Here is a 20,386-nt window from a genome sequence, read left to right as displayed (position 1 = left end):
TTAAAAAAAAAAAAAAAAAAAAAAAAGGTGAACTTACTGAAAAAGAAAACCTTCAACAAAACATTAACAAATCGAATCAAGCAATGTGTATTGAAAAATTATATACCATGACCGAGTGAAATGTATCCCAGTTTCAAGGCTTGTTCAATGTTCAGAAATCAATTATTATAATCTATCATATCAGCACGCTAAAGAAGAAAATAATATGATCATATCAATAGATATAGGAAAAGCATTTTACAAAATACAACAGCCATGATAAAAACTCTCAGTAATCTAGGAATAGAGAAATCTACAGTTAAAAGCATACTGATTAGTGAGAAACTAAATGTTTTCCCATAGGTGGGGAACAGACGAGAATGCTCTATCTCACCACTTCTGTTCAACATCATACTGGAAGTCCTAGGTTATGCATTAAGACAGGGTAATAAAAAAGTATACAGATGTGGAAGAAAAAAATATTTTATTCACAAAGTACATGACTGTCTATGTGGAAAATTCAAAAGAATTGACAAAAAGCTTCTAGGGTTAATAAGGAAAAATGTGTCAAAAAATGAAGAGTCTTATGATATAGATACTAGTAAATTTTTCAGAAAAGAAAACTGGGACTTAGGGAAGTCAAGTAACTTTTTCAAGGTTACATACCTAGTGCATTGCGGAACCAAGATTAAACAGTGTTGCCAAGACTCAAAAACAGACATTACAATAATATAGAGATACAAAAATAGGTATATAAATGTATGTGTGCATACACACATATATATGTATATGTAAGTGCTTTTTTTTTTTTTTCCAGTGGCAGCTAGATTTTATTAACCTGGCACTGGGACACACTGGGAACCCTCACTCATAGCAGGGGTTGGGGGTGAGGTGGAATATATAATCTGATGGTCACTTGTGGTAGTATCACCAGTTCTGACTACGCCGGATGAAGGGAAGCCCAGGCACAGTTTGGTTTGTAGCTGCAAAGTCTTACTTTCCAACTGGTTGCATCAGTACAGGGAGCTAGGGAAAGGCAAGGAGTCCAGGGGCTAGATGCAGACCTTGGGGGTGCATGGGGCAATGGGGAATGAGTCAGAGAAGCCAGTCTGCTGACTAGCATGATCCATCTGCTTTTGCAAGGACAGGGCACTGCCAGGCTAGAGGAACCCTGTCTGGGTGGGCTGAAAGTGGCAGTGCCCTGCATAGGGCTGTGACTATGCCTGGGACAGGTACTGAACTGCAGGAAACACAGAAGGCATCTGAGCTGTTGACTAGAACTACAGGCTGGCTATGTATGCCTACAGGGAGGCAGAGGCCCATAGGTGCCACCTGAGCTGCTTCAGCATTGCCCATTCTCTGGGGTCCCTGCGAAAGCAGCTACTGAGCCCACATAGCACCAGGTCCTAAGCACTTGAGGTCCAAACATCTGCTTGGCTTTGTCAGCTGCCATGAGGGTGCTTGGGCAACTATGTCCTCCATGGTCCCACTACATGATTAGGAGGTGAGTTTCTGTGTGAACTGAATGGTCAGGCTCTGCTGATATGCAGCAGATGTCACAATGGTCAGGTCACTCAGCTCCCTTTACCTCCCTTTTTCTTCCTCCTGTAAAACTTTTTGTGAGCTGCAGGAAAAGCTGGGTCTTCTTTTCCTACAGGACCAAAAGCTTCTCCTGCTACGCTAGGATTTGTTCCTTGGTTTCCTCTAGCGATATTCTCTCTTCTATATCCTTTTGCTTCCTTCTCTCTTGCTCTTTCTTCATCTGTTCCATCATCTTGTCCATCTCTTCTTCTTCCTGCCACAGGCACCCCTGCTCCGTTATGAAGTGCCAGCGCAACACCGTGGCCATGGCCTTGTAAGTTGGGGCCACTCCAGCAGTGCAGGCCTAATACTTTTGGGGGCACTCGGGAGATGGGCACCTGGCTCTATCACTGACTGCCAGACCTTGGACCGGGCCCACGTTCTCTTCACTTTCTCCATGTCTTAGCTGCTGTGTCACATCCAACAACAGGGCCAAATTTAAATAGTTTAAATAGATGATAGGTAGATACATACATACATACATACATACATACATACATACATAGAGTCACTATCTGTATTCTATAGGAAGGAACTAAATAAAGAGAGAGAAGGCATGTGCACCATAAAGTTGTTGATTGGGAGACAAAGACAAGTACTAAACTACCAGTGTAGGAAACTGGGAAGATGGCTGTTACAGGCATTTATCTCTTTGTTGAGAATAGTAATCGACAAAAGTTCAGCTGTCTGCTGGAGAAATTATACTGGAAAGTGAAAATCCTTTCTTTATAATAGTTTTCCTCTTCTTTAGCGTATTCATCCAAAGTTTTGGCCTTTGTTATATCTCCCTGGGATGGATAATGGAGAAGAAGGAGGCGTTCGAAGAAATGTTAAGTCTTATTCCTTTCCCATGATCTTCCACCCATTGGCTCCCACACTTCTGTCTTCCACCTTGATTTGGGATCCTTGGAGATTCCCCATCAGCAACCTTTATAATATATCATCAGGGAGTAGTCATGGACTCTTATATTTCAGAATGCATGCCCCCTATCCTGACACATCTGCATTCCATTTATGGTGATAGCAGCCAAATGTGAAACCAAACAGTTATGTTTCATTCACTGAGTCACTCATGCCACACATATCTATTGAAAACCTACTTAGACTATGCATTCAACAAATTTTTCTGTTGTTGTTTTTAGCTGTGTTATTCATAATCGCTAAAAATTGGAAGCAACCAAGATGTACTTCAATAAATGAATGGATAAACATCTGTGGTACCCATACGATGGATCATTGTTCAGTGATAAAAAGAAATGAGTGATCAAGCCACAAAAAGACACAGAGGGATCTTAAATGCATATTGCTAAGTGAAAGAAGACAATTTGAAAAAGCTACATACTATGTGATTCCAACTATATAACATCCTGGAAAAGGCAAAAATAAAAAGATCAATGGTCGCCTGGGGCTCTGAGAGAGGGAGAGACAGATGAATAAATAGGTGAAGCACGGGATTTTTAGGGCAGTGAAACTGTTCTGTACGATGCTGTAATGATGGATACATGCTAATATGCATTTATCAAAGCCCATAGAATTGGACAACACAAAGAGTAAATACTAATGTGAAATATGGACTTTTAATTAATAATAATATATATAGCTAGTGTCAGACATAATTCTAATGCAAATCCTTAGTACGCTGGAAACTGCGATAGAAGCTGAGACACAGCCTCCCCTTAAGGGACTTACAGAAAATTGGAAACAGGTAACACAGGAGCAAGAATATGGCTTTGAAGTACAAACTGTACAAAGGAATTAAGGGAACAACAAACAAGAAGCTATAAAGCAGAGTTAGTCAGGGTAAGCTTCTTAAAATAAATAAATAAATAAGACTTGGTCTCTAAAACATGTTTGGAAGAGGAAAGAGGAGTCAGGGGAAGCCCACTGCTCTCATGCCCACAATAATTAATGATTCACGTAAATATAAACTAATTTGCACAACATCACACAAAGCAAAGAGAACCAGCAGAATAATGTTACACTGAAAGCCTATTTACAAGAAATACCATGTTACCTTTATTAAAATAATAAACAATAATTAAATTTTAGATGGAAGCAACAAAAGAGAGTGGTAGCTCTTCCCAGAGAGCTAAGAGAAGCTCACGTATAGCATCTCATAATAATTAAGGGAACACACAGGATGTGACACCCAGAAGACCTCTCTCATGCAGCTGCAATCTCACGAAAGCCTGGGCCAGTCACAATTCCCTCCTTATTATTATTGACTGACACTTGACGACTGTTCATGCCTGAAACACTGCCTGCCCTGCTTTAGAGCCTTATCTACCAGGAAACAGCCTTGCAGCCACATCCCTAAGAAAGGGCATGATTCCTTCTCTGCAAGCAGGTGTGAGGTTGCCTTGCTGCAGATTTCCAGGGGGACATGTAGCCAAAGGCCATGGAAGGCCTGGAACTGAACACCGGCATTAGCCCCTGCTCTGAGCTGTTTTGACAACTCTATCACAGACAAGCTTTGTATGTTGTGACTAAAACTGAAAGACCAACTGGTTTTCTTATCTTAACTTCTTCCTGGTATGTTGTAAGCACAAGTAAGCTTCTATTCTTAACTGATTTCTGTCTTTGGTGCCTATTGTATACAAGCCCCTGAACTAGATTTTTTGGCGGCTACAAAGATGCCTCAGATTACAACAACAACAAAAAAAGTTGAAAATCTTCGTTCATGCTTTCTTTTCACCAGAGCAGTATGTCTAGTTCAGACAGGGTGTTTACCACTGTGCTCTGTAAGAGGAATTTGAGACTAATCACAATTGATCCAACACCATCAAATGGCATTTTGCAAAGGGGATCCCACACATATGCTGAAGGCAGGCCACTAATGTATAGTTTTGTGCAAATTCACTCTTTCCAAACCCCATAAACGACAGCAAGTCACAAGTAACCATGCAGGTTTACAAATTCTTATGTAGCAACCATTTCAAGCCCTTTCTATGAATGGTTTCTAGAAAGCCGATTTATTACAGATTGGTTTCCTATTTGCAGAACACATACATTTTAATGAATTACAGGCAGCATGGAGCAAAGCATACATATTCTGGTGATAAAATCACTAGAAAAGCCTTGTTTAGGAGCTTGTAGATAGCATAAAATGGATTCCTACCATAACAAATTAAAAATGCTGACTGGGAAAAATCTCCCAGGGGAAAAAGGAAAAAAAAAAGACAAGTAAACATTTTCAAAAGGAGATGCCTAAATTTAAGAAAGAGTGGGGGTGGGGGAAATATTTTGTTTTGTTTTTCATTCATTCCCAAATTTTTATGATGCAATAGTGCATAGTAATAAAAGGTGTTGTTTCCAATGTCAGACGAGGTGGGGTAAAATACCTCCCTGGGCCTCAGTTCCCCCAGCTATAAATTGGGAAGAGTAAAAGCAGTAGTATTTATCTTGGATGGTATTAAACACACGTCCTTAGAATGGCACAGAGTTAGTATTAATAAGTATTATTGTTGATTTTTCTCAACTGCTTACAGGTACCCAGTGGGGAGGGGATATCAGTATAGTTCTTCACTCTAAGGAACTTAACAATCTAAAGAGGTAAATCTTCACTAAACTAGAGACATTTAAAGCAATGAACAAGCACTTATCCCTTCCATATCATGATAACTAAATTGATCTAGGAGATATAGGAGAAGGAATTCCCTATAGGGGAAGATGCGAAAATGATTGAGGCTGAGAACTAGAAAGGTCTAAGCTGAGAATGTAATTACACAGAATCTAAGAGTTAGGCTGATGCCAAAAAAGTCAGTATTATTCAAGCACCAAATCAACACGTAAGTATTCACAACATCCTACCTACATATCTTCTACACTGCAGCTTTAAAAATATGTGTCATTTCTGTTAATACTTAACATTTTGTACTATGTTTTGCCATCCATGATATTTGCATGGCTGTCAACTCAAAGTCATCTCTTCAGAGATAACTTACCTAAGCACCCTGGCTAATGTAGTCCACCTGTCCCTGGTACTCTTTACCATATAACCCTATTTTCTTTTCTTTATATTTTTAGCAGTTTATCAAGTGGTGTCACCTCTATGGACTATGGCAGACTTCTCAGTCTCTGTACTATTAACATTCGGGGCTGGATGATTTTTGTGGCACTGTCCGATGCATTACTGAATGTTTAGCAGCATCCTGGCTTCTACCTACTCTCACCCCACCTTGTAAAAACCATAGATGTCTCCAGACCTTACCAAATGCCTAATCAGCCCTCCAGGTGGAGAGCCTGGTAGGACTCAGGACAGCCAAACCTTTGACCCGTCACTTCCAGCTGTAAGGAGTTTCATTTGTTAATCTCAGTATGTATGTAGGATAAATATTTTCTATGTGTGCCAGTATGTGAAAGGAGTTGGTAAACACTGGTCAATATCTGAAATTAATGATTTTATATTAGTTATACAATTTATGACCCACAGCAATACTGCAAGAGGCAGAAACTGCTATTATCCCCATTCGTAAATGAGACATTCATAAATGATGGGTTAAATAGTATGTCCAAAGTCTGTTTTTAGAAATGGAGCTCTCCATCCTCTAACCCATAAAATAAGTCTACTAAGTTAAAAAGAAATCTAATACTCTCCCCCAAAGTATTTTCCAGGGCAAATTTCTAAGTTACTTCAATTGTTTTATTCCATTGTTTCCAGCAATATTGCCTATACTCCACCATGTCTTTACCATCTTATATTTCCGGATTTGTGTGTGTGTGTGTGTGTGTGTGTGTGTGTGTGTGTGTGTATGTGTGCATAACTCTAAACTTCTCCAGTTACCTCACCTTAGTGGATTCCATCCATTATTCCAACCTGGTGAAATATTTTGGGTCTTTTTCAGGTGTAGAACCACGGGTTCAACTCAGGTGATATAAGTTGAAAAATGAAAAACTGAATATTTTGTACAATGTGGAATAGGTCATACAAATATGCAAAACTAGACTTTTGATGGTGAGCATGCAGTATATGCAGATACCAAATTATAATGTTCTACACCTGAAACTTATATAATGCCATTAACCAATGTTACCTCAATCAATCAATCGATCAATTAATCAAATGAAAAAAGAAAATAAAGAGGTAGAAAGTTCAGGGTGAGAACGATTACCTAAATGCTTATAGATCAAGTTCTAGATCAAGATGTACCCTTTTTCATTGGATACAAATAGAGAAACCATTATTTTTTCCTTCTAAACTCTATGCCTTCATATAATGCTTTCCTTCTTCCAAAAAAGTGCTTCCCTTCCTCTCTCCTACTTGTCCATTCCCACCCCTCCCCTGAAAATTTCTACCCATCACTGAATTCTCAGCTAAATGGTGTTATGTCAGTGGGGCCCTCAAAGAACAACATGTGACTCCATCTTGTTACAATCCTACCTGATCAAAGCCCTCCGGTACCCATTCTCCTTATAACCCCAAATGTTTTCTTCAGTGAAGTTATCACAACTAGACTCAAGTGCCATATTTACTTCTCTGTTAACAGTTTTCTTAAGATATAATTCACATATTACAAAATTCACCCATTTAAGTATACAAATCAATAGTTTTGGTATGTTCACATCTTTGAGCAACCATGACAAAAATCTAATTTTAGATTATTTCCATCACCCTAAAAAGTAATCCATACTTATTAGTAGCCATTCCCTATTCACCCTCATCCTTTCAACTCTAGAAACCACTAATCTCCTTTCTGCCTCTATAGATTTGCCCATTCTGGATATTTCATGTAAACATAATAATACACTATGTGGCATTTTACTTTTACTTAGCATAATATATAAAGGCCATCCATGTTGTAGCATGTATCAGTACTTCACTCCTTTTTATAGCCAAATAGTATTCCATTGTAGGAGTATATGACATTTATCTATCCATTCATCAGTTGATGTAGACTTGGCTTATTTCTAGTTTTTGGCTATTATGAATAATGCTATGAACATTCTTGTACATTTTTTTTGTGTGTGTGTGTGGACATATGTCTTCAATTCTCTTGGGTTCTGGGTCACATGGTAACCCTATGTTTAACATTTTGAGGAGTTTTCAAACTGTTTTAACAAAGAACTTGCCCTATTTTTTCAATCCCACTAGCAATATATGATCGTTGTGATTCCTCCACATCCTTGCCAACAATTGTTGTTGCCTATCATTTTTATTCTAGTTATCCTAGTGGGTACGAACAGGGAGGTCATTACGGTCTTTATTTTTATTTCCCTAATGACAATTAATGTTAACATTTTTACATGTACCTATTGGGTTTTGTATATCTCCTTTGGAGAACTATCTACTCAAGTTATTTCTCATTTTAAAACTGAATTACTTATTATTTTATTATTGAGTTGTAAATATTCTTTATATATTCTAGATACAAGTCCTATGATGGTTAATTTTATGTGTCAACTTAGCTGGGCCATGGTGCCTAGATATTTGGTTAAACATGAGTCTGGATTGTTCTGTGAAGGTATTTTTGTGGATGAGACTTACATTTAAATAATGGACTTTGAGTAAAGCAGATTACTCTCCATACTATGCACGGAACTCTTCCTATCTATTAAAGGTCTTAGTAAAACAAACAAGAAGGAATTCTGCCAGCAGATAGCCATTGGACTTGAACTACAACACTAGCTCTTCTGTGGTCTCCAGTCTGCCAGCCCATTCTGTAGATTTTGAACTTTGGCAGCTTCTATAATCATACGAGCCATTCCTTAAAGTAAATCTCTCCCTCGCTCTTCCGCTCTCCCTCTCCGCGCGCGCACACACACACACACACACACACCCTATTCCTTCTGTTTCTCCGGGAACTCTAACACAAGTCCCTTATTGTATATATATATATATATATATATATATATATTTACAATATGTTCTCCCACATTTACTTCTATAATAGAATAAGATATAAAGATATTAATGTTAAACAGTTTTATCTTTACTTTTTAATCTCTGTACCCTGCCACAACACATACATGTGCATGCGTATCACCCAAGTTTTTCCCCTTCAAAAGCAGCCATTTGCCTCACAGAAGGGAAGACCCAAAAGAATCCAGGGAAAGCAAAACAGACAGTTAAATGTCAAATTCAGAGTTCTTTAGGCCAAAAGCAATTGAGAAAGAATAGGTTCTTTGAATTCCCTCCAGTCTGGCTTTGAATAACAAGAGCCAAACTTAAACGAAAGGGAGAAAAAGTTTAGTCATAACAAATTTCAAAGAAAACTAATCATGTTCCTGTCAACTCAATCAGTTTCTTTCCTAAAGACTCTAGGCCTGTGTAGAGTGATAAAAAGAGAGAGCTTCACAGTTCTCCAATAACTCAATCAAATGTAGGCTTTCCACTGTGTTACTCACAACTGGAGAGAATGCAAAGGAATCTGGGAAGACGTCAACAAGATACGGTAACACCAGTGAACAGTTGCACAGCTAAAATAATGAAATATTTAATCAGCACTGCTGGACCTTGCAGTGAGGAGTGTCTCTGTTACATTAACCTCCTCCAATGATGGCCCCTGGACTATGTAATCTGATATTTGCTTCCTACCATATTATCAAGCAATGGTAAGTTGAAAATGTCCTCTCCTTGCCTTTTTTTCTGTCTAGTTTTAGTTTCTCATCATGTCCCTCCTAGCAATTCAAGAAGTCTGAGGAATGTTATTTGTCTAAGACATTGTCAGGGCCATAATAGTTTAAATATCCAAAAAACAAAAAAATAAATAAATGCACCATTCAGGAACGCAAACCAGAAAAACTCATTATTTAGGCTCAAAAGTGTCCAAGATCCAATCATAAAATATTGCAGACCCAAAGTTAGAGAGCTCTTAAAAAGCTGGTGAAACACAAAGGTGTTTTTTTTTTTTAATTTTGAGATTGCCAAATCCAATGTTTTAATGAGAAAACCGTACATGAAACATATTTCAATATAAGTAAATAAACAGTTTTGGTATGATTTATTTTCCATTTAAAAATCAGGAGATTTAAATACAGAAGCAGTGCCCCACTTCTATTCACATAGAAGAAAAATGGGCTATACCAAGTGGTGAAAAATAATTTGTCGGCTAAATTTGGTTCTTCAATCTTGCATTTTCACTAAACTATAGTTTTCCTTGAGTTATCTAAACCTCATCATCCTCATGAGTGAAAGCATAACTCCTACCCAAATTAATTTTCAAGCACTCTTTGTGACATAATGTTAATTTCTGCTCCTCTTCTCTATATAAAAAAGTTTCTATTTGTCATTTTCTTTAAAGATGTTAACACAGTCCTGATATTTGGATATATATTAGACACTGGATTTATTCACAGTGACATGTTTCCATTGTATTTGAGTAGGTAATCATTAAAAGGAGCTATTTCTCAGCTGAAGAACAGCCAAGGGTTGTTTCATCCATTTGAAAAGTGTAATTCAACTGTAGTGACTAACCATGTGTTCATAAAAGAAGAAGGAAAGTGTGTGAGGTTGTTATAGTAAGAAAGAGGAGATTAGATCCTATCTCATAATTTCTCAGTTCTTTTCCTTTAACCACCAGTATTTACTAGGCCATCAAAATAGATTCCAATACTTGACTAATTAAGTTCAATACATATTTAACTATAATTATGGACTAATATAGAGGTTAATGAAGCTAGTTTATTAAGTCAGAGCTTGCTATTTCTTACATGTACCTAAAAATTATCTTATGTTTTACAAACTGTAAAATGGCTTCTCTAGCAAATCATATCTGGAGCTCTCAAAATAATCTGATATTTATTTAGACTTGAGTCATATAGGGGAGAAGAACCTACTATGGTGACAATGAAGGTGGATATTTAGAGAATCAAGTAATTATTTCAACTTGTCTTGCAAAACACAACCGAGGAAAATATTTGGATACTATGCTTGACGATCTGGATCAGTCTTTCACCAAGAGCCTCTTCAGAGCTACACACATACACAGTTCTCAAAAGGACTAGGGAAACCTTCTGTATGTTCCTGAAAACAATTCCTGAGAAATTCAACATACAAAGGAAATATTTCTACCATGTGATGTAAAGGAAAGGGAGAACAGGGCACAAAACTGATCCACTAAAAATAAGGATATTATTTTGTTTCATAATCTCATAGGGAAGCACACACAAATGGGTACATCCACACTGGAAATTACAGAGGGGAGTAGGTAGGGGCTGGGCTGGGCAACAGCAGAAATGACTCATATAAAGGAGGCTTTTTCAGCTCTAGAATAGGATGCCCCAAGTATCATATATTTTTCCTCCAGTCATATATACCCTCCTTGATCACTTTATCAATAGCATTATGCTTATTCCGCTTTCTATCTGGTCACACTTTATTTCTCTGTCTCTGCCTCCCTTGTCCCTATTCTTTCTTTTTGTTTCCCTCTTATGCTAGAAGTATTATTTTATAATTAATATAAGAAATGAAACAGTCAATAAGAAAGTCAATCTACATACAAACCACCCACCCTCACGTGGGTTATTTTGTGGTAGCATTCTCACTGGTCTGCTCCTCTATAATCCATTCTTTTCACACTAGCCAGAGAGATGCTATTAAAATACAACTTTGGTCATGTCCCTTTACTACTTAAAACCCTCTAAATCTAAACATTGCAGTTAGAATAAAAAACAAACTTCTTATCATGACTACCCTGTTTCCCAAAAATTAAGATGTAGTCAGACATTCAGCTTTAATGCATATTTTGAAGCAAAAATTAATATAAGACCCTGTCTTATATTATATAAGAATTATTTATAGAGCTATTGTTATTCTTTTTGTAGAACATAGCAAATGCTTATATATTATATTATATATAATATTATTTATTTGTCTACTTTACATTTTGTCTATTTACTTCATTTTTATGTCCTCAAAACAAAGTGTGTGGGCACTTAATCATATGTTTCCATTTTCATGTGGCATTGGTATAGATTATACTGTGGCTCACAGAATCCAAACATAAAGCATCTTCTGATTAGAAAATCTGACGTAAAATACTAAAATACTTCTATGGTCAGAATTATTTATAGAGCTATTGCTATTGTTTTTGTAGAACATAGCAAATGCTTATATTATATTATGCTATGTTATGTTATGTTATGTTATGTTATGTTATGTTATGTTATGTTATATTATATTATATAAGACCGATCTTATTTATAGTAAAATAAGATCGGGTCTTATACTAATTTTTGCTCCAAAAGATGCATTAGAGCTGATGGTCTAGATAGGTCTTATTTTTGGGGAAACAGGGTAGCAAAACCCTCTGCCATCTGTCCTTGCCTAATTTTCTCAAGCCTCATCTTACCTCACTATAAACCTTCCTTCTGTTCCTTAAGGACAGCAAACTCATTTATTTTTTAGGACCTTATGCCTGCTTTTCCCTTTGCTTGGTACACATGGTACCTCATAGCTGCATTTAGATCTCGGGTGAAATATCACCTCCGCAAACAGGTCTCCCGTTTGTAACGCAATACAGAGTGGCTTTATCACTCTACGCTATTTTCCTTTGGACCTTCTGGTCTGTGCCTTCCTCTGGAACATATGCTATGGGAGAACAGGACCCTGAATCCCTAGAGCTCAGAACGATTGCTGGCACATGGCAGTTACTCCATAAATATTTGTCAAACAAACAAGGCTGCTGAAACTTCTTTACTGAATGCTATAATACTGCTTGCCTTTCAAAATAATCTGGGATTCTTTCATCTTCTTGAGGCTATTTGTAGAAAGAAAGACAGCCCAATAATTATGCAAGCCCGTTTCCCTTTAATGCCATATGACATGGGTATTGCTTGTGTTCTTCCAAACCTGCTTCGCACTATCTGATACATAATTTAATCGAATTTATTTCTCATTGTGCTTGTTTATTCAACGTTAGTTGAACATTTTCATGCACTGGGTAGTATATTTATCTGTCTACTTTACATTTTGTCTATTTATTTCATTTTTATGTCCTCAAAACAAAGTGTGTGGGCACTTAATCATCTGTTCCCATTTTCATGTGGCATTGGTATAGATTATACTGTGCCTCACAGAATCCAAACATAAATTAAAGCATCTTCTGATTAGAAAATCTGACGTAAAATACTAAAATATTTCTTTAGTCAGAATTATTTATGGAGCTATTGCTATTGTTTTTGTAGAACATAGCAAATGTTTTCACAGCTGTGGAAAAAGAAAGAAAATGATTAAAGGATTTTCTTTTTCTTTTAGAGGCTTGATTGGAACTAGTAAATTTGTACTTTAGTTAATTTTGTTAAAAAAAAAAAAGGAAGAAAAAGGTCATCAGAGAGGTCTTCAGTGTATTCAACAAGAAAAGCAAAAAACTGGGAAATGTAGTTTTACATTTACAGAGATTTCACATACAGTGGTCAGCACATTTTGAGAGAAATATAGTCAGTATTTTTTCTCATGAATTTTTTGTATTTGAATGTAGGAATCAAATGTAATTTCTGCTTTACTTTGTGTTCAGATATAAGATAAGGGAGACCAATAAATCATAGGGAAGTTTCCTTCGATAAGCCTCAAATTGAGTATTTGTCTATATGAAACTTGGAAGTTCTATAGATTATAGAATTACTGGCATAGTTAGTACCTGGAGACAAAAACATTTTCAGTATCTTCCCAGTTCACCCCAACTATATAGCACAACTCCAAAAATCCTTCAACCTCGTGAAACTAAAATCCATTGATCTTACAATTTCTCACTGGCCCATGCTTCTTCCAAGACTCCGCTCCCCCTTCCCCAGTTTAATTCCAAGTCAATCATTGTAATCCTTTCTTCAGGTACCCTCAACTTCCTATTGCCTCCCTCAGGTACTCTTTTCTTTCTTTTTTTTTTTTCTGGCAAAATACTAATCCTGGTTAAATCTAAGTATCTGCCTACTTGACATCTGAATCCAGGCAAACAAATGGGGCTGAAACACACACACACACAAACACACACACACACACCCACCCCTCAGCTTGACTAAACTTTAGACAGGCTTCTTCCTGACTCTTAGGCTCCTGCTCTCCCTTTTCTTTACTTTAAAAGTTTGCAACTGTAAACTCTTTTTTTAAAATTTTATTTTTGTATATTAGTTTCAGGTGTACAAAACATCATAATGATTAGACATTTACAACCCTCAAAAAGTGATAACCCACCCAAGTCTACTACCCATCTGACATTGTATATAGATGGGTAGCAGACTTGGGGGGGTTATTCCCTGAGTTTATATTCCCTATGCTGTACTTTACATCCTATGACCAGATAGATAGATATTTAATTATAGTTGACATTCAATATTACTCTACATCAGCTTCGGGTGTACAGCACAGTGGTCAGGCATCTATCTACACAGTCTATGAAGTGATTCCCCCTGATAAGTCAAGTACCCATCTGGCACCTTACATAATCTTTTAATCTGCCTCTTCAAGATGCAAAACTTTTCCCAGGCTTTGGTGGTTGTACAGCTCAAGAATGTCTCTCTCAAGGACCCAGAAGCCATCCCGTAGAAATGTAATCATACAAGGATATAAGGTTTCTATCTCTCAGTCTCTGTGGAAGGGTAAGAGCCTAACTTCCAGAAGGGATAATTCGCAAACACAGATGACCTAATGGCATTGACCAACCTCCTCCCTACTGGAGTACTTGCCCACTAGTTCATTTAGGACTTAAAAATCCCCCCATCTCTGGTTCCAGCAGAGTTGAGTTTGATCTGTCTCCCCTATTACCGGTCTAAAATAAAGTCTCCCTTGCTTGTTTAACTTAGATTTGGGATTGTTAACATCAAGTGAGTCCTGAATGATGCCTGGCAACCATGTTGTGTTGTCTTAGTCCATTTACTCTGCCATTTTTTCTCATAACTGCTCCTCCATCCTCAAACTTCTCATACCTCTACTTAATCCTCATTCTCAGTTGATAACCTTGCTTTCTAGATCACTGAGGAAATAGAAGATACCAGAACAGGCTTTCTGTGGAAAACCACTCCTCCAACCACCTACCTGCACGTGTGCCCAGATTTCCCGCCTTCCTTGTCTCTATAGGTACCAGAGACCCTATGCACTTGTGCTCATTCAAGCCTCTGCTTGTGTAAACCTCCTCTGTCTCATGCTTCAATATTTTTGTGCTTTACAGGTTCAGAGAAAAATAAGTAACAGTGACACTTTCACATTCAGTCATAAAATTATGTGTGTAAAATATGTACCCAACTGCTAATTCCTGTTGTAAAATTGCTGATCTGAAGCTTCAGAGTGGCAGTTACTACACTCTCTTGCCTTATACTGATTAAAATAAGAGAAATAAGTAATCTCCCATCCTTGGAAGTCAAAGTAACATTGTATTTGCCACAATGAAGTTTTCCTCATTCTATAGTTGATTTGCACATTTCTGACTATGTATAAATGTCAGCTGAGCTGCTTTTCATTGAAGCCGAATAAAACGCATCCCAGAGCTTTAAACTATTTTAAAGGTCTCCCTGCAGTTTCTAATTTGTTATTACACAGCTCTGATGGGCTGGGTCCTCTCTGGAAAAGTTCAAGGGTTAAAAACAATTACCTCTTCAAGGACATCAGCAAGCTTACTGAGGATCTCTTCAGGAAGGCTCTGGAATGTTGGAACGCTGAAAAATAAAATAGAGATGATGCTGAAGGCATGAATAGCAATTTACTTTCATAAATAAAACATCAATATGTCTGAATGAAAATGCAAAAGCATTTCACAGCAAAGAATCTGTAAATGAAAATCAAAGCAATAACGTAAGTGTGATTTGATGACTAACAGGGAAAAGACATGTAGTAGAAAGAACTTGGGGGTTGGACAGCATCACGATCAAATCCTACTTACATTTATCTGTGTGACCTTGAATGCCTCCGCTATAATGGGAAAAAAACACTCTCTCCCTTATCAGCCTACTGTCATCAGACTCCTTGCAGTTCCAACTCCCTCTCTGAGTCCCTCCCCCCCACACACACACACACAAGCACACGCACGCGCACACACACAATTTTTTACAGGACAACTGCTACTCATTCTTTAGGACACAGCTTGATTGATGGTGATACATTCAGACATGCAATCATTCATTCAACAATGTTGGAATCTCCCTACTCTCCCAATCCCACCCCCGCTAGATCAGGGACTCCTATTGTGAACTCTTTCATCCCTTACGACAACTGTAATTCGGTAATGGGATATTTATTACTGGGCATCTTCCCTGCTAGAATTAAAACTCCACAAAAATAACATCTGTCTTGTTTAACCCCTGTATTTTCAGTGATTTACATATAACAACTCAATAACATGTTTTAAATAAAATTATGCAAGTGTGGATGTGAGAATGCTTCCTAGGACAGTTATAAGGATCAGATCAAACAGGGTAAAGAGCCAGACACTCATAGTAGACACTGAAAAATGTTAATTTTGTTCTTTTCATCCTCTTCTCTTATTTTTCCTCATTGACCAGCAAATGAAAAACTGCTGAATGATATTGAATACATGAAGCAACAAAACTTATTTTATATGTGAAATAGTAATGATTGAAAAAAAAATAGTCATTGATACATAATTCTTGAAATTCCACTGGAAAATCTAACTGGAATGTGGAACTAAATTCTCATTTAACCCTACATCAATGCTTGAATAGAGAAAAGACTATATAAATGAGTGCAGATACATTTATATGTATACTATCAATAGTTTTGACTTGTTTAGAATGATACAATGAAAGAAACCATAACATATCATTTGGATACAAGCATGAAAGTTTTATTGTTAATTTGTCTGTCATGCTGATTCCCATTACTTAGTATAAAGGCTATTGATAAAATCCCAAAGTTTTATGCAGAGGTATAACAACTCACCCAGGACCATCTGTTCCACCAGATTTACTGGTGTGGTCTGAGCCGTGTGGGTTTTAATGTCCAGAAGGCAGCCTATTTCAGCATCTGGATAGAACATATCACAGAAAGAGAGGAAGATAGAGGAAGCTGTTTCCAGAAGGTATGGAGGTTGAAAAATGAAACCCTTCCTTGTTCTTTTAATGAGCTGTTTTTCAGTTTATCAGAGATGTAAGAATAATTAGACTGTTTCTGTCCCAGTGGGTATTTATGGAAACGCAAACTACAACTGAGTTTTTCTCATGTTATTGTAATTGGCCCCCTCTTTTGACAGGCCTATTACGTCTGTGTTATGTCTATATCAAGTCATATTATAACACTTTCATTTTCACGACAGTTCTTATCCATGAGAAAAAATTTAATATTTGCTTGACCACATAACACTAAATGAAAACAAAAACATTAAGTTTTAGAAGGGCATTTTAAATACATTATCTTTTACAATTTTACTTATTTTTTTTCAGCTTTATTGAGTTGTGATTGACAAAATCGTAAGCTATTTAAAGTGTACACTGCGATGATTTGATATATGTATATTCTGTGAAAAGACTCCTCCCATGTAGTTAATCTAGTTAATAACATCTTTTACGTCACATATTTATCTTTTTGTGTGTGTGAGAACATTCAAGTTCTACTCTCTTAGCAAATTTCAATCATACAATACAATGTTATCAACTGTAAGTGCCACCGTATACATTAGATCCTCCGACATTATTTATCTTATAGCTCAAAGTTTGTACCCTTTTACCAGACTCCCTGCGCCTCAACCCAGTGACCAATTTTCTACTCTACATTTCTATGAGTTTAGGTTTTTATTAAATTCCATATATAAGTGATACCATGCAGTGTTGTCTTTCTCTGTCTGGTTTATTTCACTTGGTGTAATTCCCTCAAGGTCCATCCATATTGTTGCAAAGAGCAGGTTTCCTTCTTTCCCATCCCTGATAATATTCCATTGTGTATATATATTATGTTTTTTATTTTTTTTTTTACAATTTTAAATGCCTCAAAATATTCAGCAGCATTTACTACCAATAAGAATTCAGGATGATTTTTAAGAAACATTCTAAAAATTATTAGTAACAACTGAAGCTTGTAGATTTTTAAAAAAATGGAAATTAATTAGCAGAAAAATAAGAGGCTTTGCTTTCATAAATTATTCTGAAAACAATTTTGTAGTCACCTTTAAAATCCTAAGATCTCTATCTCTCTAAACAGTTAGATAAGTTCGCCCATGTAATTAATCTGCTTTCTAAGAATTATTGGTCCACTGATAGCTTGAACACCAAGAACAAAAGAATTAAGGATTTTTATACTTTGAAATTCTAACCATGAAACATCTTGGTTCAATTTTTCCAGAAACATCAAAAAACATTAGTGTAGTTTTTCATATCTGATAACTCAAGATGAAATCATCTATGATTTAGAAAACTTAAGGCAAAATAATTATAAGGACAAACTTCCATAAAATGTTTAAACAGTAAAGAAGAATATTTTCACTTATGTTAAAAAATTATTTATGATAATTTACATGCTAATTATAAGTAATTCTTACAGATCTATTAAAACATTTGGTTCCCTAAGGACTTGCAATAGGCCTGAAATTACAGAATGCACTTGAAAGTAATATAATAGAGATGATTTAACGTGTGGAGTATTTCCATTGGATTTTCTAATTGAAAGAAGTAAGGAGTTGGAATTTGAATGGACAATACTAAAAGATGAGATTTGAGTGGTTTCTATTTGCTAGGTACTGGACTAAGGGTTTCATAGATAATATAAATTTTATTTTTATAATAACTTTATCAAATACTGTTGTTACTGTCACCCATTTTACAGATAAGACAACTGGGATATTGAGAGTTTGCCTGAGGTCACACGACTCAGTATGGGTGAAGTCATTTTCCACCTGAATGACTGTGGAGCTAATCACTTACTCAGTAACACACTTTACAGTAAAAGTACTCAGAAATGCCACATGTAACTTTCAAAACAGTACTATAGTTTTTGATAATCATTTAGAAATGAATTATTAATGTTAATAACATTGATTTAGTAACTCATTTATTAACCAACTTTTTGCTGTGAAAAACAGTATCAAATAAATTGAAAGGCTGAAAGAATAGTCCAAGAATCACCTGTATTCCCACCACCTAGATTTGCAGCTGTTAACATTGTGCCATCTTTGCTCTATCTCTACCTTCAACCCATTTATTTTTCTGTATGTGTATAGATAGATTTTATAATTTTTGATGAAATTTTTAAAGTAAACTGCAGATATCATCAAAATTCACCCCTAATACTTTTTGTTTTTTTAAGGAGGGTGCAGCTCACACTGGCCCATGCAGGGATTGAACCAGCAACCTTGGTGTTATCAGCACCACACTCTAACCAACTGAGCTAACCAGCCACGCCCTTAATACTTTAGTATATATATCCTAAAAAATAAGAACATGTTCCTAAATAAATAACTATAGTACCATTATCATACATAAGAAAAATTAACTACAATTCCCTAATGTCATCTAATATCTATTCCATATTCAAATATTACAAATTGTTCAAAAATTTCATTGTCATTTTTTTTTTCTTTTCAAACCAGGATCCATAAAAATCCATACACCTCTTTTAGCTATTATGTTTCTCTGGTTTCTTATCCTATAACAATCCTCCTACCTTACCCCCATTATTACATTAACTTTTTGAACAGACTAGGACAATTGTCTTATTGGATGTCCCTCATTCTGAATTGGTCTTAGTGATTTTATTTCTGGTAATCTACTATCGAAAATAACTAACAGTGAGGGAAGGGATCTAAGTACAAAGAATTTTATTACATCCATGTGTCTTAAAAAAAAAAAAAAAAAAAAAGGGCCTCTTACATTTTTTTTTTTAACATAAAAACATACAGCAGCAGTACTCAAATGCGGTCTGGGAGCCCAGGATTTCCCAAGACCCTTTCAAGGGGGTCCTCAAAGTCAAAACAAATAGTGTAAGTTGCAATTTGCCTTCTTCACTGTTCTTTTACATGTGTACCATAGAATTCTCCAGAGGCTATATGATGACATCATTATTTTGATGGTTAATAGGTGCATGCTTGTATGATCCTGATGTTTTCTAGAATTTTTTTAAGGTAGTAGAAGTAGGTTTATGATATGCATGCTAGTTACAGAAATTAACTCAGTGTTTTTTCAGTACTTCTATGTACTATTACTAGTTAGTTGTCATGTGCCTGCTATAAATTTAATAGACATAAATAAATTTATAAATTTATAAATAAATTTAATCTCCATAAATTTATTATCATCTAATAAATCATTTTTTGAAATTCTGAAGTTTTCCCTCTTCCTAAGTGGAAAACAATAAAAAGCAAATATATATGGATATTTTGTGTTGCAATAATAGTTTTATACATTTTTCAAAAACATTTGTAACTTTTTAAATTTTATCTAAAATTTATAATTTTAGAATTTTGTAATAATTGTTAATATTAAGAATTTAATAAAAGAAAGTTTATTATACAATTCTTATTTTTAAATAAGATTGGAAGATTCATATTCTCAAGCCACAGCTGCCAATTTCTAAGTCTAAAGACGCTGAAAAATATAAAAAAGGACACATCAGAAATTAACTGAATCATGGACTGAGTAAATCTAGTCCAAAGTAATTTACAGACACTGGAAATAAGAAATAAAAATATGACCCAAATATATCTTTGCCTCAGCATTACAGATGATAATTTACCTTATTGTCTTATGTAACAGAACATTTTAAAAATAATATCATGTCAGTTGTTAATAGCATTTTGATCCTAATTTTTCAAAATTTTAAGAAAAGTATATTGAGTTTTTAAGTGTAGACATAATGAAGTTTTTAAAAGCCAAAAAAATGTTTGGTAAAGCTTTTCAAATTAGAAATATAAAAGTAAGTGGAGCATCTTACAGGGTGAATTTCCATACTGCAATG

General features: G+C 35.8%; 1 protein-coding gene, 1 non-coding gene and 1 pseudogene across 4 annotated transcripts in view; all 3 read right to left on the bottom strand.

Moving 5' to 3' along the window:
• The window catches only part of PRKG1 (protein kinase cGMP-dependent 1), a 1,140,935-nt gene that overhangs the window by 285,121 nt on the left and 835,428 nt on the right, over window positions 1-20,386 (bottom strand). For all 3 annotated transcript variants that reach the window (XM_019738600.3, XM_019738591.3, XM_019738608.3), the window contains exon 5: window positions 15,081-15,144. In XM_019738600.3, the coding sequence (XP_019594159.1) occupies window positions 15,081-15,144 (64 nt within the window). The remainder of the gene's footprint in view (window positions 1-15,080; window positions 15,145-20,386) is intronic.
• On the bottom strand, window positions 892-1,959 carry LOC109450733 (G protein pathway suppressor 2 pseudogene; annotated as a pseudogene).
• On the bottom strand, window positions 18,757-18,830 carry TRNAI-GAU (transfer RNA isoleucine (anticodon GAU)). The gene has a single exon. It is a non-coding gene; the product is annotated as a tRNA-Ile (tRNA).

This window comes from Rhinolophus sinicus, chromosome 15 (assembly GCF_057876585.1).
Source record: "Rhinolophus sinicus isolate RSI-liver-muscle chromosome 15, RSI-T2T, whole genome shotgun sequence".
NCBI lineage: Eukaryota > Metazoa > Chordata > Mammalia > Chiroptera > Rhinolophidae > Rhinolophus > Rhinolophus sinicus.
This window is presented reverse-complemented; position numbering and strand designations above follow the sequence as displayed.